The sequence below is a fragment of the Thyridium curvatum genome (genome assembly GCF_004353045.1).
Source record: "Thyridium curvatum strain D216 chromosome Unknown NODE_26_length_443329_cov_82.569921, whole genome shotgun sequence".
NCBI lineage: Eukaryota > Fungi > Ascomycota > Sordariomycetes > Thyridiales > Thyridiaceae > Thyridium > Thyridium curvatum.
Window position 1 is genome coordinate 83,402 of NW_022156781.1, and position 25,880 is coordinate 109,281.

Sequence of the window (25,880 nt, forward strand, 5' to 3'; positions counted from 1 at the left end):
GCATCCACATGTCCCGGCGCACAGCTACCTAAGCATGGTGCTAGCCATGGTATCGGGCTGCTGGAGGTTGGACGGCTATCACTGCGCGCAAGCACGTAGTCGCGTCTTTGATTTCGATTCAGGATTCGATTATGTTCTTTGGGACATGCTCCCGCAGTAGACAGTATCGAGCCAAGACCGCCAGAGAATGTCCTACAGCTGCTTCACAATGTGCCCTGGCAACACCGCGTTGGATGCCCTCCAGATCCTGAGCCCGGAAGGTCTCGCTTGGACTAGCCGGCAAGATGGGAGCTAGTTCGCAGGTTTGTATCTGTGCTAAACATTAGCTCCGTGCGTAGCCTTGATGCGAAATGTCAAAGCCAACCTGGCTCCCCTCACCTCAGGGATTTCCCGCACACTTCGCCTGACGGGACGGCCCTCCACCCGAGCGCACGCGGTGCACAGTGCATCCCAGAGTTACCCACCAGGCCAGCCAGAGCTTTATTTTCCTTGCTTTTTTCTTTGTCTTTTCGCTCTCTGAGCTGCCAGGGCCATGTGGTCTGGCCTGAACGGCTTGCTGATACACAACCCCACGAAGAACCAGATTCGAATGAGCCGTGACAACCCCGTGGTCTTTCTTCCACTGTCCACCCAATTCAAAGACACCCTCGGCGACGTCTCTCGTCGGTGACCCGATCGTGACGAAGACAAATACAGGTAAGGAATCAATCAGGTCGGGGGGCCGGAGCAAGAGGGCGGGCAGAGAGGTATCGTGTACATGTACAAGTACGTACCATCGACTTGCATGGATGGTGCAGAAGTGGGCAGGGGTTGCGGTGAGAAACACGCCAAACAAGTGGGGATGCATGCGCCAAGGCTGGACCCCATGCCTCTTCTTTCCCCTTCTGATGGAGCACAAACCACCACCATCCTCGGGCCTGTTGAGTCGAGTCGACGAGATGCTGCCAACCCTCCTCCCCCCCCCCCCCCTCCCCCTCATCCATCAACAGAGCAGGCCTCAGTGCTGCACCCACACCCACACGCCCGTCTCGGACCGCATCCACAATCACATCCATCCGCCATTCTTGGTGGCCTGGAGTCGTCGTCTCCCCCTTCGATCCTCACGATCCTCTTGCTCTCCTCTGCCTATCATCCGTCTGTCTACGCGTGGTGTCCTCTTCTCTGTCCAGTCAGAGATGTTCAGAGACAGACTAGCCAGTCTAGCTTCAGACAAGGTAAACGATCACCTCGTAATGGGTGGGCAGCCTTTGAGGCGTGCATCTCCGCTCTCCATCCTGTCGCTCCGATACAGGCTGTCTCTGCTCGCCTCGACCCCTTCGAACCATCCCACATCGTGTTCATACTTCACACACACACAGAGACACACACTCTCTCACACACAACACACCCAGAACACCATCGTGCCCCTCGTCAAAGACACCACACCACCTTCCTCTCGATGTACATCTACCAAGGCGCAAATCAAAGTCCCCCCACCCTCTCGTCTGGCTGTCAAGGGGACTTCCAGTGTTGGCCCTCACCCACCTCTGGTCGGTCTGGGCCGGCCGCCGTCGTCAAAGCTGCCCTCTCTTCATGTTTCCTTGGTCGACGGGCTTTCAATGCTCTCGCTTGGGCCCGACCGAACTGCCTCCGCAGCCGAGAAGTGGTCGGTACCTAGCTGACTACGGCACACCCTCCCGCCTCGGAACACCCAAGTCCTTTTGGGATCTGCTCTAGCAGGGCAAGTTATTGTGTCAAGCAGGAGGATCTTTTGCTCCTGGCTTCTCTCTGCTCCGGGATGAGAACGCCATGTTGAGTTGAGGCATGTACACAGATCCACGCCACTCAGACGCACATGCACACACGCACCAGTGACCACACTCCCTGTGCGCGCCCACGAAATCAGAAAGGGACAAAAAAGTACTCTCAGCCTGATTGGTGGTATCCTGGTAGGTAATACCTGCTCTTATGTACAGGTTTTCATATCGCATCACCTCACCACACATTCGTCAGGAAGTCCTCCTACTCCCTTCTCAGTTAGCTCGTCGACATGGTCTCCTCTCAGCTGTTGGATAGTGCGTCTTCATCGTCGTCCAATGTCCTCTTTTAGGACCCCATGGCCCTTGATGAATACCCGCTGGTGGGCTGGGGCTCCACCTCGAGATCCTTGCTTGTGAGATTCCCGTCGGTGGCCCCTGTTCGCTTCCAACAGACCCTGTCCCTACCCTCTGCTACGATGGGCTGGACGGTTGTCGTTAGTGTACGATTTACATATGGACGATGCACATCCCGAGCTGGGGCCGTCCGTCACTCACCCTTTTCCATGCTTTCCCAAACTTTCCTTCTCCTCCATTGAAACCCTATCGCAGCGCCGAGGAAACACGCAACCTCGTCCTCGACGGTCAAACGCCAGCGCAGATCATCAAACTACTCATAAGCCATCCTCCCTCGTCACCTCTTCTGTCATCTATCATTCTCTCTCGCGCGCAACCACAAGCTGCCTTGCAGCGTGTCGGACCCGACCCCAGCCTTCCCCTGCCTCCATTGCCTGACCGACCCATCTCTTAGTAGGCACATAGACTGCTTTCTTGATCTTCCTGGCTGGCCTCGCTGCCCCCTCCCATTTCTTACACCTTCTCCCCAGCTTCTCCACATTTCTCTGCATTGCTGGTTGCTTGTACCCGGCAAGATAGATACCTGATCGACGGTCCCTCCTCGCCTCTGGTACATCCATAGGTTGATTTATATTTCCTACCTCCTTGCCGTCCTACCGGCTACCCCAGGTCTTGCCAGATCCTGCCAGGTCCAACCCATATCAGCTCGCTCCGTCGCTAGCTCAGACCACTGCTTGGACGTTCCCGTTGGCATGGTTTCGTTATTGACGAGCCATGGATCATCCTCTTACTGTTGTGGCCGACGAAGGAGAGCTTTCCTGGTCGGACAACCACAGCATGGATTCCGATGACGGCCATCCTCTTGGCATACCGCACTCGTCCCCGTGGTTAGATGCCATCTCAACTACATCCGCGACGGCGTCCATATCCTCTATCGCCTCACAGATGACGCATGGGGCTCAGATCTCGCCCATCAGCACCGCCATTGACATCCCGGGTGCCGCCGTAGACGGCCATGTCTGTCACTCGGCCGCCTCTCACTCGTCGACGGCGCCTACCATGATCCACTCTGCCTCATCCTCCTGCACTGACTCCTGGAGCATTGGCTACGGTGACGCAGATGAGATGCCCGGCAGATTTGAGGACAACGAAATGCATTGGGACCAAGACTCTGACGACGTCCTCACGGTCCCCAAACTGGAGCCTCTGGAGGACGACTTCAGCCTCGACGACGTCAAAGAGGCGCCCATGACACCCGTGGCGAGCAGCAATGCCCCGACCCCGGCTGTGTCCAAGATCAAACGCCCTCGGGGTAGACCCCGGAAGAATCCGCCCAGCAGCAGTGCAAACAACAGCAAGGTCACCAAAGGCCGTTCCAAGACAGGATGCATCACTTGTCGAAAGCGAAAGAAGAAGTGCGACGAAGCCAAGCCTCGATGTGAGTCGCTCCTCTTGGAACATCCAACAAGCACATTCTGACTAGCTTTCAGGTATGAACTGTGAGAAGAACGCAGTGGTATGTGAGGGTTACCCTGAGAAGCAGATTTGGAAGAGCGGTAAAGAGAAGGCCGAGGAAGGTTCGTACCCTGCACATCACTGACACCACACTCCCCATGTCTGACCCCATCGTAGAGCGACTGAAAGTCGAGACGTTACCAATGATTACGCTCCAGCCGATATTCAGTGGATTGGAAACACCCGAAGACATGATCTTCTGGAAGCATTACAATGAGCATCTTAGCGCCGTGCTTACCGTGGAAGGGCAGCACAAGAATGCATTCAACGACATGCTCGTCCCTGTCGCCACCAAGCACCAAGGCCTAATGCATTCCATCCTGGCACTCTCCAGTAAGCATCTCGACTACGATGCCCCTTACGCCGTGAATTTTCTCAAGAAGTATCCGAACATCACTCTCGACACTCTGCATCAGCGAGCCGAGTTCCATCATGAGAAAGCAATCGAGAAATTGTACGCGGACATGAATCGACAGGAGAACAAGGACGACCCCCAACACAACACGGTTCTCTCGGCCCGCTACGGTCAGATACTCTGTCTGCTCCTGGAGTCGGTCGCCGAAGGCAACCCTCGAGGGGAGCATCGCATTCATCTGGAGGCATACCAAAACCTCATACGACACTCTCCACCCGAGGACCCGGCGTTTGCGTCTTTCATCAGCGAGTTTTTCCAGTACCACATCTTTGCCGACGAGCTCATTCGGTACCCTGACCTGCATTCGAAGCGTCTCGCGAGTGAAGACTGGCGTGCGGACTCTACAATGCGTCCGCCTCGGCTGATTGGTGTTGCCGATGGCCTCTTCCGATACCTTTGCCAAATCACTTCGATCCGGAACCAGATCCGGCTCAACATGGCGGCACATATCGATCCCATCGTTGACTACACCAGCCTATACCGAGCAGCTGAGATAGATGCAGCGATCCGCGACTGGAACCCACATTGGCCTCCAGGAGACAGTCGTGATCGTGTCGGGCTCCTGTACAAGCAGATGATGTGGGTGTACCTGCTACGGACAATCTACCCGCCACTTCACTCTCCCTCCAGCTCGGCAGCATCCTCAGCTGCGACGTTGATGACGATGCCAGTCTCGGCTCCTACCACAGTTGGCACCCTGGCCCCTCTGGCCAATACACCACCACGGTCGGCGTCTCCTAGCTGTGCCTCTTCACCCTCACCGAAGATGGAGGCCTTCAATAAGGAAGATCTTCGGCTGCGGAGACACTCCATCGCCAACCCAAAGCCATTTGTGACGCAAGGCTTCTACTCGAACAGGGCAGAATCCCCACCTCCCGTTCGTCAGCCTCCGAACCACGATCCACGGATCACGCTTGCAGTGGAAGAGTCTCTCACGATACTCGACTCATTCAAGCCCAGCGATCCTGTCCAGACCCTCTTATTGGTTCCGTGTCTTGTTATCGGCACTGCATGTTTCGCCCCCTCACAGCAGGAGCGCGTCCGTGCGGCCGTTCGTACTGTCCGGGGCTACACAGGACTTCGGAACACGGACCGAGTAGCCCAACTGCTCGAGGAGGTCTGGCGTCTTATGGAGCGCGGGGACTGGGCTCGAGTCTGGGACTGGCAGGGAGTAGCCAAGAGCATGGGTGTTGACTTCCTCTGCACCTGAACCACAACGCTCAGCAGCCACCTTGGTGCGAACCTCGCATGCCCATTACATGACGAGACATCTTGGACTGTCCCGCCTGCTACGGGTTTTCACATCTGCGAATCTTCTGTCCTCAGCTTTTTCTCGTGCTGATAGGTAACGGTGATTTCATCCCGGCTATGGTTTCGCACTTTTTTTCCCCCCTGCATTGATGAATCCTTTCAGAAGGGCACAGGGCATACACAGATAGCATGAGTCTTCTTCTTCTTCTTCTTCTTCTTCTTCTTCTTCTTCTTCTTCTTCTTCTTCTTCTTCTTCTTCTTCTTCTTCTTCTTCTTGTATTTTCCTTTTCCGATATACTTTCCTTTGAACATTCGTTACCTCTTGGAGGCTGATACGAATGATGGTGCATTCATACGGGGTTCACGGACGGGGTCCTGGTCTGGTCAAGGACGGCTCGGGCGGGCAAGGCTTGGAGCAAGAGGCATTCATTCATGGGCCAGGTTTCGGCAAGGGGGCGGGGGCGGCATCTGGTCATTGGTTTTTTTGGTTTCCTAAGCATCATCATCATCATCATCATCTCGGAGTTTTTTTGTGCTGTAAGGATTGCTGAGGCAATCGCGGCGGTGGACCAAGGGCTGGGACCACCGCCGCCGTCGGGGGAGCCTCGTGGGGGGCGTTTCTATGGATGCGACAGTGATGAAGCTTGTTGGCAGGGGCATGTATGGTCTCCGAGAATATGTACTGGCGTGCCGGCAATCGTCTTGAAACGAATCGAGCAGTTCCATGGGAATCTAGTCGTCAGTCATAACATTGGCCAACGTGTTTGCTCCTGGGAGAGGAGGGGCACCTCGCTGCAAGGATAGCATGAAACTGGTTTTCCTAGGCCTTTTTGGCTTGCTGTTTGGTATTTCCTTTGCATGATCTGGCAAGTTCGTTTTCAATTGGCCTCAGACTACATGGAAAGAGACTTCGGCCATGCAATTGTGTGGCTGCCAATGCAACTCTGCATGCAGGTGCAATGATGTTCTTGATGTGATGAGATATAAATGAGTGCTGATTTGCTGTATTATGCTCTGCTGTTCACTCTTTTGTTGTCCGCCGGCATTGGAGAGAGCATCCCCCCACGCTGCACGCCCCCAAAGCGACATCACATATTGATAACCCGCCAAGATTTTGACACAACAGATGCAGTCAAGGGATGAGTAGGTCACTGGGAAAAGTTTCTGGTCGTTTTGAATTATTTTGTTTGCAATACCGAAAAAAAGGTCTAGATATTCTATAGATGGCCCACGTGCGACCGGTATTCAAGAAATGCCGCTGCAGGAGACAAGTTGGGGGTATGTGTGATGTAAGTTAGTAAATCTGTCGTCATCAAATCGTTTGCATGCATGCATGGAGGAGGGAGGAGGAGGAGGAGGAGGAGTGTATGGCACCGTCGCCATTTTCCTCCTCTCCTCCTCCCCCTTTCCTTTCCTAAAATCTCTCTCTCTCTCTCTCTCTCTTTCTTCTTCTTCTTCTTCTTCTTCTTCTTCTTGCTCCTCCTCAAATCATTAGGTTACTCAAGCACCACATCCCTTCTCCATTTATAACTCTCTTCTCTCCGACGCTCACACGCTCTACACCGTCCTCCGCTCGACAATCGCCTCGCCGACGGGCCGCCCGCCCACGAACCCGCCGCCCGCGCCGCCGAGCTCGTACACTTTCCGGCCGCGCACCCACGTCTCGGCCACGCGCCCGCGGAACTTCTTGCCCTCCCAGGGCGAGCACCGGTTGCGCCAGCGCATGTCGCCGGCGCGCAGGGTCCACTCGAGCGCGTCGTCGAAGACGGCGACGTCGGCGTCGAGGCCCGCGCGCAGGCCGCCCTTGCGGTGCGCGAGCCCGACCTGCCGGGCCGTGGCCTGGGCGCAGAGGCGGACCATGTCGACGACGGTCGGGACCGCGGCCGGGGTCGCGGACGGGGACGAGCGGGAGAGCAGCAGCCGGCGCCGCCGCTCGTGGGCCTCGGTGTGCAGGATGGGCAGGCCCAGGCCGACGGAGGAGATGCCGCCCCAGGCGGCGAAGAAGTCGCCCGCCGCGCGCTGGTGCTTGGCGGCGACGGAGGCGGCGTCGGCGTCGGCGATGGCGGCCTCGTCGGCGGGCAGGGACAGGTCGACGGCCGAGTCGGGCTGGTGCAGCAAGGACGGCCGGCGCGGGTGGCGGCGGCGGGCGTCGTCGTCCTCGGGCCGGGCGGCGAGGTGGCCGGGCAGGAGCTTGAGCTCGGGCGTGCAGGGGCTGTGGTCCGAGACGACGGTCTTGATGACCGAGTCCGGGGCCGCGAGCTCGGCCCAGAGCCGGTCCTGGTTGGCCTGCGAGCGGATGGGCGGGCAGCACTTGTGGCGCGTGTCGCCGTCGTCGATGCGGTCCGCCGCCAGGCCGAGGTAGTGGAAGCACGTCTCGGCCGTGACGTTGACGCCCGCGGCGCGCGCCCTCTTGAGGATGGGGATGCACTCGGTCGCCGACAGGTGGACGATGTGCAGGTGCAGGCGCGGCGCGAGGTGCGACAGGGAGAGGATCTCCTCGACGGCGCAGGTCTCGAAGACGGGCGGGCGGGACTCGAGGAAGGTGCTGTACGAGGTGAGGTCTCCGGCGGGGGCGAGGGGCGGCTCCGAGTGCAGGACGGCGTCGCCGACCGACTCGGCGATGGGCGGGATCATCTCGGCGTGGAACATGAGGGTGGTGGGGGTGTCCTTGAGGGTGGTCATGGCCAGGGCGATGTCCTTGGACGAGACGGCGGGGAACTCTTCGACCTAAGAGGAGGAGGAGGAGTGTGTGTGTCAGCATATGCGGAATTGCGGAAAGCCGGGTGTCTGTTCACACAAAGACTTACACCCGACTCGATGAGGAAGCCCTTGAAGCCGCGGACGCCGGCGTCGACCAGCGGCAGCAGCTCGTGGGCGTTGCCGGGGATGACGCCGCCGTAGAAGCCGACGTCTACCCAGCACTGGTCCCGGCTGGCGGCGAGCTTCTCCTTGAGGCCGGCGAGGGTGGTGGTGGGCGGGATGGCGTTCAGGGGCATGTCGATGACGGTGGTGACGCCGCCCGACGCGGCGGCCCTGGTGCCGGTGTAGAAGCCCTCCCACTCCGTCCTGCCGGGCTCGTTGAGGTGGACGTGGGCGTCGACGAGGCCCGGCAGGAGCAGCTTGGGGGAGTGGTCTATGTACAGGGCCGAGGGCGGGAAGGAGGACTGGGGCAGCACCGAAGGGGCGACGGACACGATCTTGCCCGTGGCGGGGGATATGCAGATGGTGGCCGGGGTGAGGACCAGGGTGTCGTCGGGGAGGGTGATGACGGCCCTGGTCGAGACCAAGACGACCATGGGCGAGTCTTGGACGACGGGCGTTGAGACGGCCATTGTCGTTTTGATGATGAGGAGGCTCTTGATAAGGGTTATCTCCCAGAATCCGGGGTAGAAAGGGGAAGTCTGGGGAAGGGAGAGGGGTCGACAACGGTGTGAAAGGAGCGGTTGACAAGGGTAAGGGAAACGGTTCGGCTCGCTCGATTGGGGGGAAGTTTCGCTTGAACGAAGAAACGAGCTTTAACAAGAGAGATGGGCAGATCTTATCAGACAGCGGACTGATAAGATGGAGAGAAGGATGGCTGCCGGAAGCTGTGCTTCGATGTTGTATGGGACAAAGATAACGGACGGTGTGTGGTGTGTGTGTGCTTCAGTGAGGCAAGAGATAAGCGAGCGAGAGAGTATGAGAGAGATACCGTGAGACTGCAGACGGGGAGAGAGAGAGGTGGGAAAGGAGGCCGTAGATAAGGAAATCGGGACAAAGGGCGAAGCGGTGCATGGACTTGGAAACGGCGGGAGTTACCCCCAAGCACTAGGACAGGAAGACCACCCCCCTTGACACAGACACAGATCACAGAGAGAGGGAAGAAAAAAACGGCAGGTCCACCAAAAAGCGCCGGATGGACCGTATCTCGAAAAGCGCCTAGATTCGGGAGAGACCCATTTCTTTTAGGCGTCTCGTCTCGGGGGGGTGGAGCCAGTGAGGCCCGAGGGAAGTGAGAGGCAGAGAGAGAGAGAGAGAGGCCTCGCCTTGAAGTCGATGCAGATGCACTTGCATTTGCAGACGGGGAGAGAGACTGCCGGAGAGGCAGGTTGTTGGTGGTGATGATGATATTCACACAGTGATGTGATGATGCTGGTGATGATGGGGTCCGGTGTCGGACCGCCGGCGATGGTGGTATCGCCCGTCGTCAAATCGTCAGGATCAAGGGACGGGCGAGTCTGTCTGGCTTGTCCATTCCTCTCATCTTCAGGCCTCCCCTACCGTCGGGTGGATAGGACAAAACAGCAAACAAGCGGGCAGACTAGACCAGAGCAGACTGGGGAGATCCATCGTTGGCTGCATCTCTGCACCCGGGAAAGGACTGCAGGCAAAACCCGGAATGGGGGCAAAGGAGTAATGTACAAGTATGTATGTATGTACATGCATAAGCAGGACCCTGACTGACACGACACGACACGATGGGACAGGACACGACTGACAAGTCAAGTCACTCTGGCCATCCATCCAAGCTTTTGGTTCGGCCGAGGAGAAGGGATGTCCTCTTTTGCTTTATCAGTCGGCGCTGATTGGCCGGAGGGCGGGAGGGATCGCCAGGACAAGCGATACCTGACCGAGATTGGCTCGCGATTAAAGTTGACAAGGGTTGGGTCAGGGAAGGGTGGTGGTGAGAGGGGGAGACTGGACTGGAGGGGGGGAGAAGACCAGACTGGAGGGGATTCGGTGGTTCCAGCCAAGATGCCTATCATTTGATCAGTCTGGGTTACCTCTCGCCGTCTTCACCTCTCCTCTCCCTCCCTGCGCTGCAAGTCTGTGGCCAGGCTACTGCACACCAAGTTATGTCCGTCCGTTTACCAGTTTACCCTTTTCGGCGCCAACCCGACTCTACTCGCAGTGGATGGCGGACGGGACACGATGCCAGTGCCAGCTCATGTGGCCAAACTCCGGGCTGGATCCACCGACTATGAAGAAAATACAAGTACAAGTAGTTAGTGCCCCGCGCCCCGGAACCCTGGAGGGGTCCAGATTAGTCTTCACCAGTTTTGATCGAGTAAATATCGAGTAATATCTTCACCGTATCGGCCTAGCGTCTTTTCGTCTTTTCATCTTTTCGCATTCTCGCACTCTTCGACAGACGACTTGCAGACATGCACTCCTGGCCTGATCATTTCCGGATTTCGCAGAGCCAGGCCTGCAAGAGTGGCGGCTTGGCGAGTTGCCCTTCCCGCGTGGCCGGTATTACTCGACTCTTACTCGACTCTTACTCGACTCTTACTCGACTCTTACTCGATCCGAGCCTGTGTGCCCGACATCGCGACGGCTTCAATTACATAACACCCACCCCCTGCCCAAGCGGCAGAAGAAAGAACTTGCTCGCCACACACCTCCTAGTCCTTTCGCTCATCCCATCTCATCACGGCTCTCCGGTCTGCTGATCGGGACTCGGAAAAGACGACGAGTGTCGTGATGGCTGACGCCGAGAAGCCTGGTCCATGTTGGCCCTCACAGGCAAATGGTATCATGTCTCGATCGAGATTCCCCGTCATCTTACTTGGTTTGGCATTCATTCTTCTCCTCCCTCGTGAACTCCTTGAATATGCGCTCGAACATGCGAGACAACGTTGCTCTCTGGCGGTTTCCGCAGGGTCTACTTTCTGTCCTCTGCAGTCCCGCCAACCCCTCCTTTATCGATATGTCGATATGTCATGAAATGCACCTGGCACACGCGAGACGAGGTGATAATGTCGGCAATTGTTCCCTCGCAAGTCGCCTCGGTGGTTGTTCCGTGACTATGAATTACCACACACCGGAAGCTTACTCAGTGGCTTGCATTCACCCACCACGACTGGATGATGCCTGTGGCTTTTTTTTCTTTTTTGAATTTCAACGGTACTGGCTGGACTTGTCGCGGGCTTGCGACTGGGATCTCATTCTGTCTCCATTCTTCATCCGCGAGCGTACTTGCGCCACACGCTCTAGGCACGCTATATTACAAGCATTGACATGAAAGTTGTGACGGCTGTGCCCCGGGCTTGGCAGCGGCGTCCGCCGTACACCCTCCGGGTCTTGGCTCGTCCGAGCTTTGCGAAATTGCAGATCACCCCTCCCGTTCTCAGGGCCGACTCGGCGCCGGTCCAACGCTTTTGTCTGCTGCCAATTCGGGCACGATTGTAATCCAATTTGACACCTCAATACCAGTCCCCACTGAGTCGACAAGAAAGTTGCGAAATCCGGGTTTTGGCAGCGCGGTTCTAGCCCGTCGTGTTAGCGGCATGACGTGGCCTGACATCATGAACTTTCTACGATCGCGCACGTCTTCTCCAAGCATCTCCCATTCCCCGCACCGAAGCTCTGTTACTCAGCCCACGTCTCTGGTCCTGGTTCCTGGATGATTTTCAGTGTACGTCACCGTCTGGTCTAGCTCGCAAACATAGATAAATAAAAGAAAAAAAGGTCTTGGCATCTTTTCTTCGGTTCGGTTCACCAACTTGCATTCATCTGAAACGCAGCAGAAAAGAATAGTATCCCGATTTACCACAAAGATCACAGATCTTGGCTGGCACAATGGTTTGGCAACACGGTGACCACCATCACATCCCGAACAAGCACAAGGTCCCCAGGTCAGTGACGTCCCGCATCCAACAGCACTCCATCCCGAGGCCCAGGCTGTCCAAGCTCCTTGAAGCCACCACTTCAACTCGTCAACGAACGAGACCATTCACTAACTCTCCGCAGCCTCGGCGACTGGCTCCCGGCAGACCACCGCGTGCACCACGAGTGGCTGCGCCGCCAGGTCAAGCACGTCGACGAGAACCCGGGCAGGGCCCTGTCCCCGGCCCTGCAGGAGTTCAAGGACTTCATCGAGGGCGAGCCGCGCATCTTCATGTACTTCTCCCAGATGTGGGACGAGGTGCCCAACCGCCCCCCTTACTGCGACGACCCCGTCGGCAACAAGCAGATCCGCGACTACGGCCACATGCTCGACGTGCTCAACCACACCTTTGCCTTTGCGCCGCTGTGGACCGACGCCGCCGAGAGCGTGGGCATGGTCGGCGTGCCCATGTGCGCCGTGTTTGACTATGTCATGGGGACGCCTAGGTGAGCTACTCCGGCGAATGTTTAAGGCTTGAAATTACGAGGGGAGCTGGTTCAGACGCACTGACGGGTCACGCAGTGGACATGCGGCTTTCTTGGACCCGGATGTGAACAGGATGCTCAAGAAGGTGCTGAATGCGTGGGGCAAGTACTTGACTGTAAGTTAAAGTCGAGTCACCCGAGAGAGGGGACAGGCGATGGTGCTGTCCGGCCGAATTCCGATACTAACCCATCTGTCCATCCAGACACCCGAGTCTGCAGAGGTCCTGGGCGACCACGACGCCGGCTGGTTCGGCAAGACGGGCTACAGCGACCTGATGGCCGTCGCCAACGCCCCCTACAAGACCGACCACAAGTTCGAGGACGTGTTTGTGTGCGATCCGTCCAAGAAGCACTACGGATTCAAGTCGTGGGACGGTACGTAGAACCCTCTCTCTCTCATCCCATAACCCCTTTTCCCGACCCAAAAAGAAGAAGAAAAAGGTGGACTGGCCCAACAAACGATTGAACAATACTGACTTATCCGCCAAACAAAAAAAGACTTCTTCACCCGCCAGATCCGCGACTCGGCCCGGCCCGTCGCCTCCCCGGACGACGACAGCGTCATCGCCAACGCCTGCGAGAGCAAGGTCTTCAACCTCGTGCGCGGCGCCAGGCTGCGCGACCGCTTCTTCATCAAGGGCCAGCCCTACTCGGTGCTCGACATGCTCGCCCACGACCCCCTGGCCGCGCGCCACTTCGCCGCCGCCACCGTCTACCAGGCCTTCCTGTCCGCGCTGTCCTACCACCGCTGGCACGCCCCCGTGTCCGGCAGGATCGTGCGCGCCTTCGTCAGGGACGGGACCTACTTCTCCGAGCCGCTGTTCGAGGGCGTGGGCGACCCGGAGAACGCGGCCAAGCGGGAGGACGCCATCGACGTCCGGGGCATCACGGCGGCGCAGGGCTACCTCACGGCGCTGGCCACGCGGGCCGTCATCTTCATCGAGGCGGACAACCCGGCCGTCGGCCTCATGGCCTTTATCGGCGTCGGCATGGACGAGGTCAGCACGTGCGAGATCACGGTGAAAGAAGGGCAGAGGGTCAAGAAGGGCCAGGAGCTGGGCATGTTCCACTTCGGCGGGTCGACGCACTGCCTGCTGTTCCGCGAGGGCGTCCAGGTCGACGGGTTCCCGCGGCCGGGCAGGGCGGAGAACGTGCCCGTCCGGGGGAAGCTTGCCGTCGTTCACAGGTGAGGGGGAAAAGAGGGGGAGGCCGTTGGGAAACGGAGGTAAAATGATTGTACGGGTTGATCGATTGACTGGTACATGAGCAGTGGAAGATGTGATGGTAGTATTTGATTTGGGTTTGAAAAGTTCAAAAGAGTGTCGAACCTCATTGATATCAGCTTTATGTGCCCACAAGTGTCTTCCTGGAAAGACTGCCCACAACTTGAATGCAGTGTCCTCGATTGCAGCCTACATCAGTCACGGACGCGACCCCCAAGCATAACCAAAAACTGTGAGTCATGCAGGAAAAAGTAACCTGGCGGAAATCCCACCTCAAAATACGACGGCGATTCGGCCAATTTGAAGCATCTTTGCTTCCATATCAATATCCAGCTCCTCGTTATCCTCGGGCATCTGGAAGTCAAGCCCATAGCTATCACGTTCCTGATCACCCCTCAGAGCAAACTGACAATCCAACGCCTCGAAGGAGTCTTCGTCGTGGGCCTCAGACTGTCCTTCGTCATAGTAGAAATCATTGATATCATCTACTGAATTCCCAGTTAAAGTCTCTGTTGCGTCTGAATCTCCGAGCCCATGTAGATCTCGTCTCAAACATGCCCAGCAGGGATCCTTCCTTGATAGAATGAGAACATACTCTACCACTCTAGCTGCAATCAAGGCCGTCGCGAGGCGTCCTATGGGATTGTCGAACGCGCGGATCATGAAACTCTCGGCTGGGGTATCAAGAAGCTCTTGCCAAGTGTCTACAGCGATAAAGGACGGAAGGCAGGATATGTCTGCCTTCTGTGAAGCACTGTGATGGCACCCCGTTCCAGATATCTTGATGACATCGTCCCAAGATCTAGAGTTGTTGATATCACCAATCCACCTACCCCTATCATAAATGGATATGGCAGTCTCGAGGAAATATGCCGGTGCATCTCTATTGCTCCGCCGGTCAACATCTACCGGGAGTTCGTAACCGGTGAAGGACAAGTGAAATGTGGTCTTGTCGAATCCATCCAGAAAGGAGCCGTCAAAGGGAGCATGAGTGACCAGATTCCACTCTGCAAAGTTCACCTCTGCAATTCTGGGATCCGGCGGACTGATCAGGAATGCCAGGCCTGGACGTCCTACATTACCAAAGAGTACCTCAACCAGGGGCTCGGGGTCATCTTCGCCAGGATCTCGCAAAAGATTGCTTGCCACGAAGATAGAGGCATTATACGACAGTGCAAATGTGTCATCTCCTATTGAGTCCGGGTCAATGTCCAACCCTCCAGTCTCGAAGTAGGCGATGCAGCTCAATGTTGTCGCCAATCCTAGTTCGTGATTGCACACAGTCGATTGCCACCACTTTGCTCCACTTGGGCTTGCTAGGGTCACACGTAGATCAACTTTGGCGCCGGGAAGCTTGTCGAATACAAGTTTAGCTGTATCAATGGCCTGCAAGGACTGGAAATAATTGCTCGATTCGAGCCTTTTGTACTCGGTAAAGAAGGAATCGACCAGTTGAGACAGATCTAGTTCGGCCCTCTCCAAGCAATCAATGAGCTGCCCTACTGCAATCCGCGTCTGGCGTTCTTCGCGAATCCGAGACGGTAGATAAACAGCCGCGATAGATGGTTCGCCACACACTATGGTGTAGTCTTCCCGTTCACCGCCTAGCCGACCGGGCATGTAGATTGTTGTCATGTCGAATGTGGGACAGTCTTCCGAGTCTGCCCAGGTGAGAGGAGCGTTCAAAGGGTTGACTTGCTGCGTGCTGCTTCGAGTTCTCCTGCGCTTCTTCGAGGACTCGTTGTCAAGCACCGTGGTGTATTGGGCTGTCGAAAAAGACGTTGTGTGGTATCTAATGACAGCATGCTTTGCTTTCGAGGCTTTCAGATTGTTCAGGGCCCACATCTTGAGAAAATAAACACATCCAGAAGAATCATTGTTGAAGGAAGTGACAAGACCAGTGAATTCGGTCAGGCCAAAGAAGGGAGCGATTTTCTCTTTGTTTGCATCAAGGAACTCGCGCGATCTTCGCTGGCCAAATAAGAGAAGGTGTGTGATCTCTTGTCGTCGTACGTCCCTCGACTTTGTGTACAGACTGATTGCCTCCCCGAAGGTTCGGAGCCATTCTAGCCTTTTTGGCCTGTCTGTGAGAGCAGCCCCTTGCCATCGGACAGTTGCAGCAAATTTATGTATCAGCTCCAGTGCAGCGTCGAGGCGAGAGCTTGCTATTTTCCATCCTCCGAGAACAGCTCCGAGGCAGACAAACAGAAAATCCTCAAACGCAACCCGAGAGTCTCCCACTCCGGCATGTCGCTTGATCATAACAGGGTCTCCATAGTAACGGGCGTGTGCCAGAGGGAGAGACCAAAACAACCCCTGACTATCGTCATGCTTGCCCTGTAAGCCAATGGTGACAATCCCGCCAGGTTCGACGAGAGAGTCGCGTTGGAACACTTGCTGATTGCTCTCAGCCACACTAAGATCTGGATATATGTGCCAGGACGACAAGCCTAAGAGCACGGCGCCGTTTTGGATGCTCTGAGGGATTCCGTTGATCAGTCTCTCCAAAGCAATGAGGGCGTTGGACCAGGCTTCGATGACCGCTTCATACACTGTAGTATGTGTAGAGACTGGCAGTGGGATATTGTCAATGACAAGCCGTAGCTGTGTCTGTTATAGCTTTTTGGCATCATCAGCAACCTGAAGCCATGATCTTTGGGCATTGTTAGCTTTCGAATCTATCTCTGAGTTTTCAGTTATTCGCATACCGAGCACTGGCATCCCAGCTATCTAGCTGAACCCTGCTGATCTCAAGGCGGGAAGCCGTGAGGTCCGATGCCTTAAACTCGTGTTCGCAATTTGCAATCTGGGTCCGAAGGTGTGCCTTTCTCTGCTCCACAAGTTCGCTCCAGACAGAGATCGCCTCTTCCCGCGTCCATATCCGTGCTAGCATGCATGCGAGGAGGTGTATCGTGACTGCCTCACGGCCAGATGTGGCTGCTGCCCAGATGGTAGTTCCGTCAGCGCCAAGATGGTCGGCAAAGATCGCTGGGTTGATCGAAGACTTGGTCTTCGTCTGGGGTAGCTTGGCGATCTCGCTCACACGCTTTCCATACGCCTGTATCAAGTTGGGCACTTCGGGCATGACGCTGTGGAAAAGCGCACTCAGCTTGCGGGCCGTGACGTGGAGCTGCCCGTCCTCTGCCTCGTCTCTCCGTCGCTTTGTGAGCGCTTCACCCAGCCTTCTGTACTCTTGGGGTGCATCGTACTTGATGATGGAAAAGTCGAAATTCAAGTTGGCGAATGCCAGGGTTGTCTCCTGTGAAGCCTTCAGGAAAGCACCAGTCAGCTGCCCAAAGGAAGCCATGGTCGTGTTCTTTAACGGCAGGATTCCGGTCCAGTGTAATTGCCGGTGGCATATGTGACCTGAAAGAAGCGACAGCATATACTTTTATGCAAGCAGAAATCAACGGACGAACGTCGAGGTTGGGCAAGCGCAGTATGCCAGTCGCGTACCCAACGACTGGCTGCACTACGAAGATCTCGTTATCCAATGGAATAATCTGCACTGCCGCCGGGGCGTACTGCAATCCCAGCCCGTCGCGAACGCAATGTGCAGAATCACTGGGCAGTGCTGAGGCTGCGTATGCTAGGAGGTGCAGCTGGCTGTCGAGGGGTAGCGGTCAAAGAACAACGCATCGGCTCCATTCGAGATCAGGCAGGCAATCAAGGCTCGTTGTTCAAGTGCCAAATGGTCACTCATGCGGTGATTCAGCCAGGCTCAATTTGCTCCATGGTTGGGAGCTGCGGCGAAGTTCACCAAGACGTAGACCACGCATTAGAAAGCAGGAATACTGCATCAAGGGCCCCTTTTCACGAAGGAATCAGGCGGACCAAGGTACTGTCACTTTCAGCCTGTGGTGGCCACACCTGTCTCCATGTCAGTCTTCCAAAGAGTACACCTTTTTGCTGTGTGTATGCTTCTGTTGGCATCGGTTCAAGATTGATCATGGCTTGATAGTAACTCGCCTTATGCTGACCACCACTTATCAAAACAACCCAAGTCCTAAATATTGTTCGCATAGATCTAAGCAGATTGGTTAGGGCCTTGAACTATCAACTTGAAACTGTGAAGCCATTCTCATGGGTCCAGCCTCATTGAGTTCGAGACTTGCGGGTGCCTTCATTAAAGAGCATCACAGTGCCGGAGGGAGGGCTACCAGCAGTCGGTCAAGGTCTCCCACGCTCCGCTACCGTGAACCTTTGGGCCATCATTAGTTCCTCAGCGCCCAGATGACTTTTGAGAAGTGGCTTACCACAAATGCCAAGTCAAACACGCCCGTCTACTCAATCCAGTCCCGACCGATGCCAGAACTGTGTAGCCTGCCGACTCTTAGGCGTAAGTGAGCCACGTAAAGAAAAGGAAAAAGTCGTCCGGCAGGACTGGACCAGCGTTGCCTAAGGTAGTCGTAAACACCATAGCCGCTTCAGGTCATATACGAGGTCTTTGTCCTGCTTGCCGGACCTCTATGCTCACAGGGCGGCTATTTCAGCTAGGTGCAAGGTGAAACAGACGCCTCAAACAGCCAGGCCTAGATAAATTTATTGCGGACAAAGGACAATGCTTTGAATGGACAATTCATCTGGCGAGCATTGCACAGCCTGCGTCACTGCCGGCCACTGAGAGCCAGTCGTTGGGCGGCCAAGGATGATGTGGCCAGGGATCGCAACCCGCCCCTGTGGAGGATCGTCCCTTGTTTCATGCCAACAAAGAGGGCCAACCAACCCCAGCGAGCGCTTACACAGACGTCATAAAACGGTCCCTGCATGCCTGTCGCTCAGGTTGCACTCAACAAGCAAGCAAACGAGAGGCAAATTGATTGCCAGTTTCTCTTCAAGGCTTACCTAGACTTTCTCTACTCCTTTGCATACTGCCCATCTTTTTTTCTCCGCTTGACATGATCATCACGAGCCAACAGCGCCATGTTTGAAACGGCAAACTGCAAAGATATCCCCAAGGATACACCTACCGATGCGGGCATCGCTGGGACCGGTGTAAGTGCCGCCTGGAACAACTCGCTGTAGCCCCGCATAAGCGTCGCTGCTGGGAGACCCAAAAGCCTGGAATCCACTAAATGGATCAGCACTGACAGTGATATATGCTCAGGTCCTTCTCTCCTTCATCTTCACAGCCGGCCTGGTGCTGGTCATGAGCGCCTCGCTCATCATCCAGGACAGCCTGGTCACATGTCCGGAACAAGACGACGACGACCGCCTGCCAAAATCCCAGGGCGACGGTGGTTGCCGCCGCCGCCGGCCGCAGCACACGATCCGGCGCAAGCTGCTCAGCAGCTACTCGGACCAGCAGATCATGACGGGCATCGGCATCCAGAGCGTGGGGCTGGCCAAGGCGGCGACCCTCGTGCCCTACCACTTCTTCCTCGTCTGGATGCTGTCGCTGCTGTCCATGGCGGTGCACAACGCGACGCTGCTGGTCCTCGTGCGCGACTTCCGCCGCGACTGGGTCCTGCGCTGGCTGCGCCAGGCCCTCATGCTCGTCAACCTCGCGCTCAGCACCGTCTACGGCGCCTACGTCCTGCAGAGCGTCCGGCGCGACCTGGCGCCGACGCTGCCCATCGCCTGCGTCTGGGACTACGGCGCGGCCGGGGACGACGGCCGCGCGGCGCCCAACGCGGGGCTCATGTACGTCGGCACGGGGGCCGTGATCGCGGGCAACTGCGTCGTCTTCGCGCTGGCGACGTGGTACCTGCACGGCGCGGCCGCGGGCCAGCGGCGGCCGAGGTTCTACCGCGCCGCGCAGCTGGTGGGCACGGCGCTGATGGCGGCCATCGCGATCGGCGCGACGGCGCGCATCATCGTCCTGAGCCAGGCGTTCGGGGCGCCGTCGGTGCCGCTGCGGGACCGGGGCGAGCAGGACTGGAGCTTCGGGCAGCTGCTGTCGCTGCTCATGCTGCTGCTGCCGCTGGTGTCGGTGCTGGAGATCTACAGGGGCGCCGTGTACGAGGCGCCGCCGGATAGCTATGCTTTATGAGGGGTGGTGGGTGTGGCATCTTGTATCATCTCTCAGTGACGGTGTTCCTGGCCAGACCCGAGCGAGTCGGGTCTGCGGAGCTGCGTGGAAAACTAGAGTGGTCTGTCATCAGCGAGTAATAATATCAAAAAGATTACATTTAGGCCAAGCTGTCAGTTTCTATCTATGAGTATCGTCGTCTGACTGTTTAAAATACGGCTCGTCTCCACTTGGACGAAGGTAAGTTCAGCTTGTCGAGACTAGCCCGATCTGTATAAGCCGTAATTCCGGTCGAAATCTCACATCGGGCAACATGGCCGAGTGGTTAAGGCGAGAGACTAGAAATCTCTTCCGTTCGCGGGCGCAGGTTCGAATCCTGCTGTTGTCGATTTTCTTTTGCTTCTTTTTTTACCCCTTACCTCTGTGTGAATGATTTTACGTTTTGGCATTCCGACCGATTGGATTGGCTTGTTGATAGAGTGCGGGATTGCAGGTAAGCTGTCTGAAGGCGCTTTGGAGTGTGATGCAGTGGGCAAATGTTCCGTATAACCGTGGGAATTGAACATGAGCCCAACAGAAGAAAGAGAATGGATAGCCAGTGATAAAATGACGAGGAGGACCGAAAGGAGGTATGGCATGGAAGGAAAATTAGGCCGAATAGCATCGATCACTTCCGCAGAAGAGGAATCTCTCGTGTCGCGGGTGTCCAACCTTGAATCGTTGGATGGGCGTCTTATGGTGTGCAGAGGCAGAGTCACCTGCCAGTTTGGCCGATCTCCCAAACACAAACTGAGAGTCCGCGCCATGAGACCTTCCTTCAACCTTCTTTCTTGAAGAGCCAAATCTCCAGACCGACTGAGGTTACAACAAAAACAATCCAGACGAAAATGGCTATAATACATGTCGTCATGTTTTCCTTTGCGCCTCTGGCCACGCAAGAAGAGGTCCAGGGTGTAAGTACACTGGTTCCATTGGACAAAACTCGATCCGACCTGACCGTCTCTTCTGTTTAGGTCTGCGACAGGATGCTTGCCTTGAAGGACAGGTGCCTGCACCCACAAACGAACAAGCCTTATGTCAAGAGTGGCATTGGCGGCAAGGACAACAGTCCCGAGGGTTTACAGGTGAGTTTGCACTGCTGCCGAGCCTGCATGCCGCTTCATCGACGACTGATATCCTAACTATCTGCATCGGCTTTGCTGTTAGGATGGCATCTCGCACATCTTCGTCAGCGAGTTTGAGAGCGAGGAGGACAGGAAATACTACTTGGAAAAAGACCCTGAGCATCTAGCATTCGTGGAGAGCATCAAGGGTATTGTCTCCAAGGGTCAGGTTGTCGATTTCTGCCCCGGTGTTTTCTGAAGGCCTTGCATTCAGTCAGAGAGTTTGTCGACTTTATGTGAGGGGCAATGAATACCTAGGGCTGTGGTGACGTTGATTGCCATTCGCAAACCAATGAACACCAATATTGGTGCCGCCCGGAGATTCATGTATTTCGTGATGAGATCATCAAACACCAATTGATATTCTGACAACATATTATGCTTCCTATGGATACATGTTCTATATATCCCATCGCTTGGTACGGATGTCGCTTCAACTGCAATCATTCTGCCACGTACCTGAAAGTCGATATAGCCCTATTGCGATCCCCTAACCCACTACGCCAGTTCCCCGCACCGGCCCTGCTGTGCTGGCTGTCCGGGGCATTCTTCCAGCGTGCCCCAGTGGCCAGCCAGTAGGAGACCCTCTTTCGCTCAGCCTGGAGTTTTTTTGGTGCAGCTACGTCATGTTCTCCACCACGTCGCTGCTCATCTCATCTTCACCTGCCTCAGTTTCGCGGGGATGAGATAGACGACGCGAACAAGAGAACAACAAGCTTTCAGCAAACCCGGATCGCGTCCCGACTATTCGCAACTGGAGAAACATCAAGAGCAAATTACCCACCAGTGAGTGAGTGGGCTGGTAGTGAGGGGACAGTTGATTGGCGAGCGCATTGTGCGACAGCAAAAACAAGCTCGTTTGACGGGTCGCCTCGAAATCACCCCACACCTCACTCACGCCCGCCTCCATCCAGCGCCTGAGTCGAGCTCTCCACTAATACAACCACCATCACCTCCTGCGCTGCTACACTGCCTTCAGGCCGCCTTGCCTTGCCTTACCTTCCCTCACTCCTCTTGACTGGCCTCAGCTTCCCGACCTGCATCCACGGGCCAACAGAGCGCCTCAAATACCGGCTGCGCAGGCATCATCGCAGCCCTTGACAAAATACCGAGCCATCCCAGATCAAACCCACCAGGACCCGTTACGATGTCGCAGCAGTCGCATCCCATGATCATTAACCTCCCCCAGCCCCCTTCAAATCCGGACACCCCGTCTGAGATGCCGTGAGTATCCCCAATCCCCCACAATCCGCTCCTTGCGACTACCTATGATTGCGCCTGCAAATCCCTGCCAGCCGGGCAACAATGCCGGATTCAAGACTGACCAGCTTTTGACCACAGCGGCACCCCCACCAGCACGACTACCTCCCTCTCTGCCCTCTCGACTACCGCGATCAAAGATGGCCATCGTGGGCATGCCCTCGCGTCCGCTGGTGGCCGCGGCCACGGCCATCATGCTTCGACCAACAGCCTCGAAGCCGAGCGCGCAGATCGCATCTCTCGCCTAGCTGGTCTGTCTACCGTCTCGACCCTGCGCCCTCCGCACGGCAGCCACGGACAGTATCAAAATCTACCTACCCAGACCACGCCCACCTCGAGCGGCTTCCCTGCCGGTGTTGCTTCCGGCATCACCCCTGCATACTTCGACGCCCAGGGCCAGCCGATCGCCCCTACTAAGATGAGTACGGTCGGAACCGCGTCCGCAACTGAGAGTGTCGGCGGCAGGACTCTTGCCGACGGTCGCGAAGATGACCAGGACATGCCTGACAACGAGGAGGATCTGCTGAGCATGGACACGAACTACCGCGAGACCGAGATGGACTCGGCCAGTGGCTATCTCGGCGCTGGCGCCGGTGAGATGGACCCCATGGACGAAGATTTGGCGACTCGATCTGTGGGCGGCTTTGACGATCGGATGAGCGACGACGGCTCCGCTAGCCTGGTTGGCTTTGGCGAGGGCGCAGGCAGCACGGTTAGCGGACCTATCTATCACCGCCGGCCGATCCCGGCCGGAAGCTCTGCGGGTGCCATGGCCAACATCTGGGGACTGGAGCGCAGCAGCTCCGGTCTGAGCGAGGGCGGTACCGTGGGTGGCCAGCGCCGAGATACGGTTAGGCCTGGCGATAGAGAAGGCGGCGAGACCCCTGTCAGCATTAACGCTGCTGCTGAGCGGCGCGAGGCGCGCATGATGGACGGCATTGCGACCGATGGCGGCGGCACGAGCTCCTTCGTCGATACCACGGCCCGTGGACCGATCCCTGTCGGACAGGTCCAGCCGAACACGAGCGCCGTGCGGGAGACACAACAGCCTTCGTCACATCAGCAGCTCCAGCAGCAGGAGCTTCAGCAGCAGGAACTTCAGCAGCAGGGTAACCTCCCGCCGCGAGATGCCGCTGAGCGCATCCTCCGGGACCGACTAGATGAGGGCGAGGCACATGTCGGCGATGCAGCGATGGGCAGCCCTGGACAGGGTGGCGAGCGGCTTGGCAAGTTCTACTTTGAGGGGCGCAAGTGAGCTTGGGACGTGAGCTTTTCTATCCTTGAACTGCGCTTCTTGAATGTTGGGTCTACTTGTTTGATCTTCCTTGTCCTGTCACCGGGGAGTTGCCTGGTTGGACAGGACGAGTGGTATTCCAAACACTCGTTACTCGTCAGGTACTCGAGTTAGTTCTCTTTGATTTTTCTGAGTTTTCCGGTGCGTACGATTAGTGATCAAGACACACGAGAAAGGGGTCTCAAATGCTCAGAGCTAGAGCTTTCGGGGAAAATGGGAGCTGGCATGATGGTGGTGACGTTCTCACCACTGTTCAGGGAGCGGTGCTTACACGGAGTTTATGGTCTCGGGAATGAGTTTTGTACGATTAGCACTGCACGTACCTTTTTGATTTTGATGAATCGAAATCATATCTGTTTGCCTTGCATTTGGAGAGTGTGGTTGAGTTCTTTTCAAGGACATTCAAAAGCTCACGTACTCATCACTATCACCGTTGGTCCTTCAAATGATCACTGGAGATAGTGGCATGAATGAGCTTGCCTTTATGCAACAACATGGCAAACCGGCTCTAATCACACCTACCCAAATGAGGGTGTCAATACAATGCTACCTATCCCCTTAATCGCCAAAAGTCGGCTTTTTGGTTCTTTAGTGGCACCTACCAGGGTTGTATCAAATGAGAGGCCCTGAAATGCTCGGATCGACAAAATAATCACTTCAAAATACAGAGGCTTGTCAGCCCTGTTGGTGATCGATTTAGTGATCTAGGTCTTGTTGCCAATGAGGCCTATTGTCACCAGGATTGATCAGGGTTTGGCCAGGGCTTGACCAGGGAGTGACCAGGGATTTCAGGTGAGCTCTGTTGATTTGTATATGATTGTACTGTGGGGAGGTACCAAAAAGCCGACTTTTGGCGATTAAGGGGATACAGTATGAGCACGGGATGCTGGTGAAGAAACATTGGATACACGTGGAGAGCCAATAGCGCCATTAGCGGCGACGACCGGGAAAATGGCATGCATGACGAGCGGGGAGCGGAGCGGACCCAATCGTACGGTTACAGCAGAGGAAGACAGATTGGCATCTTTGCAAGTGATCCTTTACTGATGAAGCAATTCTCTTGTGCCAGACAGTCGACATCTCTAGTGGTTTGCCGTGATGGCAGCAGTGGCGACGCACAGCGCAGTCGCGCCAGACTCTATGGGTTTCGAGGCAGGTAGCACAGATGGCCAGGATGGCATCCGGACGGTGGACGCGGTGATGCACTACTATGACGATCCGGGAGACGGGTCGCCGCCCATGCCCGTGAGGATTGGAGCGTAAGTCTGCTTCAAAATGAGGTCCCTTCGCATCCTCCGGTCCCCCTCTCTATTTCATTGAGTGATATGCTGATGGGAGACGTACGTTGGGGGCACTCTAGCAACACGGTCACAAATGAGCGGCCCATGGTCGCGGTCCCCAAGACCATCACGGACATCAGGGGCCGCGAGGGGGACTACAACCTCGACAACTGCGGCTTCCAGTTTATCAAGCACGAGACGGCCACGGCCTGCCGGGAGGACGGGTACCACGACGAGGAGATCATCAAGACGGAGTACTTTCGCGAGTGCGAGCAGATCCTGAAGGACGTGTACGTAAACTATTGCGCTTGCACGAGTGTATTTTCGTGATCACAGGGAGCCAGAATTAACGTCTGTCTTATGTGTGACAGCACCGGCGCAACGAGGGCGTTTGTCTTTGACCACAGGGTGCGCCGCGGCCCGTCCGACTGGCACAAGCTCGGCGAGAACAACGCGTCGAAGCGCGGGCCGCTGCACAGGGCACACGTCGACCAGTCGTACTTTGGCGCCGAGCTCGCCGTGAGGAGGGACTTCCCCGACGAGGCGGACGAGCTGATGAAGAAGCGGTGGCAGATCATCAACGTGAGTTCCCTCTGGCGGCTTTTGGCGGGCAGCAGCCCCCATTTCTCTCATATATATATATATACTACTGGCTGCCTCTCGATTTCTTACTTACTCATGTACGTTGCACAGGTCTGGCGCCCGATCAAGACGATCCGCAAGGACCCCCTGGCCGTGGCCGACAGCCGGTCCGTGCCGGACGCGGACCTCGTCGCCGCGCGCATCATCTACCCGCGGGAGGAGAAGGAGTCGTGGACGATCCTGCCGGGCGGGTCGCACCGGTGGTACTACCTGCGCGAGCAGCGGCCGGACGAGGTGCTGCTCATCAAGTGCTTCGACTCGGACGAGGCGGTGGCCCGGCGGGCGCCGCACTCGGCGTTTGTGGACCCGGCGCACGAGGGGGACGAGCCGCGGGAGAGCATCGAGGCGCGGGCGCTGGTGTTTCACGGGTGATGTGTGTGTGTGTGTATGTGGATACATATCTTGCTTGCTTGCTTGCCTTTTGCTACTGCTGGATCATAGCGAGAAAGAACAGAGTTTTGAGACCCTGTGATGAGCACTGATGCGTTGTGACTCGAGTGGTATTGTGTGAGAGAATTCAGGTCCCGGACTCTTCACTTCTTAGTGATGCCAATTGAACAACGTCCACAAGAGTGAACCCATTGTTCAAACGGCTACGTAATGCCAAAGAACATGCTGAGAGTTGCCAAGCGAATAACT

The 25,880-nt window shown here is 56.3% G+C and overlaps 9 protein-coding genes across 9 annotated transcripts; 5 read left to right on the forward strand and 4 right to left on the reverse strand.

The window, feature by feature from the left end:
• Positions 1 to 2,867: 2,867 nt before the first annotated feature.
• On the forward strand, positions 2,868 to 5,233 carry E0L32_005091 (uncharacterized protein; the record flags this gene model as incomplete). The annotated part of the gene is made up of 3 exons (XM_031139575.1): positions 2,868 to 3,531; positions 3,584 to 3,670; positions 3,726 to 5,233. The coding sequence occupies 3 exons, from the start codon at positions 2,868 to 2,870 to the stop codon at positions 5,231 to 5,233; spliced, it is 2,259 nt and encodes a 752-aa protein (XP_030996407.1).
• An 89-nt stretch (positions 5,234 to 5,322) lies between these two features.
• On the reverse strand, positions 5,323 to 5,586 carry E0L32_005092 (uncharacterized protein; the record flags this gene model as incomplete). The annotated part of the gene is made up of 2 exons (XM_031139576.1): positions 5,323 to 5,361; positions 5,455 to 5,586. 2 exons carry the CDS (start codon positions 5,584 to 5,586, stop codon positions 5,323 to 5,325), a joined length of 171 nt encoding a protein of 56 aa, XP_030996408.1.
• Positions 5,587 to 6,831: 1,245 nt separating this feature from the next.
• Positions 6,832 to 8,606, reverse strand: E0L32_005093 (uncharacterized protein; the record flags this gene model as incomplete). The annotated part of the gene is made up of 2 exons (XM_031139577.1): positions 6,832 to 8,001; positions 8,082 to 8,606. 2 exons carry the CDS (start codon positions 8,604 to 8,606, stop codon positions 6,832 to 6,834), a joined length of 1,695 nt encoding a protein of 564 aa, XP_030996409.1.
• Positions 8,607 to 11,835: 3,229 nt separating this feature from the next.
• Positions 11,836 to 13,598, forward strand: E0L32_005094 (uncharacterized protein; the record flags this gene model as incomplete). The annotated part of the gene is made up of 5 exons (XM_031139578.1): positions 11,836 to 11,891; positions 12,007 to 12,369; positions 12,446 to 12,524; positions 12,612 to 12,783; positions 12,907 to 13,598. 5 exons carry the CDS (start codon positions 11,836 to 11,838, stop codon positions 13,596 to 13,598), a joined length of 1,362 nt encoding a protein of 453 aa, XP_030996410.1.
• Positions 13,599 to 13,904: 306 nt separating this feature from the next.
• Positions 13,905 to 16,938, reverse strand: E0L32_005095 (uncharacterized protein; the record flags this gene model as incomplete). Its single annotated transcript, XM_031139579.1, has 2 exons — positions 13,905 to 16,047; positions 16,340 to 16,938. 2 exons carry the CDS (start codon positions 16,936 to 16,938, stop codon positions 13,905 to 13,907), a joined length of 2,742 nt encoding a protein of 913 aa, XP_030996411.1.
• Positions 16,939 to 18,711: 1,773 nt separating this feature from the next.
• Positions 18,712 to 20,051, reverse strand: E0L32_005096 (uncharacterized protein; the record flags this gene model as incomplete). The annotated part of the gene is made up of 3 exons (XM_031139580.1): positions 18,712 to 19,615; positions 19,681 to 19,715; positions 20,022 to 20,051. 3 exons carry the CDS (start codon positions 20,049 to 20,051, stop codon positions 18,712 to 18,714), a joined length of 969 nt encoding a protein of 322 aa, XP_030996412.1.
• A 459-nt stretch (positions 20,052 to 20,510) lies between these two features.
• E0L32_005097 (uncharacterized protein) lies at positions 20,511 to 20,964 on the forward strand (the record flags this gene model as incomplete). Its single annotated transcript, XM_031139582.1, has 3 exons — positions 20,511 to 20,555; positions 20,616 to 20,726; positions 20,809 to 20,964. The coding sequence occupies 3 exons, from the start codon at positions 20,511 to 20,513 to the stop codon at positions 20,962 to 20,964; spliced, it is 312 nt and encodes a 103-aa protein (XP_030996413.1).
• Positions 20,965 to 21,912: 948 nt separating this feature from the next.
• On the forward strand, positions 21,913 to 23,280 carry E0L32_005098 (uncharacterized protein; the record flags this gene model as incomplete). The annotated part of the gene is made up of 2 exons (XM_031139583.1): positions 21,913 to 21,989; positions 22,107 to 23,280. 2 exons carry the CDS (start codon positions 21,913 to 21,915, stop codon positions 23,278 to 23,280), a joined length of 1,251 nt encoding a protein of 416 aa, XP_030996414.1.
• Positions 23,281 to 24,417: 1,137 nt separating this feature from the next.
• E0L32_005099 (uncharacterized protein) lies at positions 24,418 to 25,613 on the forward strand (the record flags this gene model as incomplete). Its single annotated transcript, XM_031139584.1, has 4 exons — positions 24,418 to 24,578; positions 24,680 to 24,889; positions 24,971 to 25,181; positions 25,293 to 25,613. The coding sequence occupies 4 exons, from the start codon at positions 24,418 to 24,420 to the stop codon at positions 25,611 to 25,613; spliced, it is 903 nt and encodes a 300-aa protein (XP_030996415.1).
• Between the last annotated feature and the right edge of the window lie 267 nt (positions 25,614 to 25,880).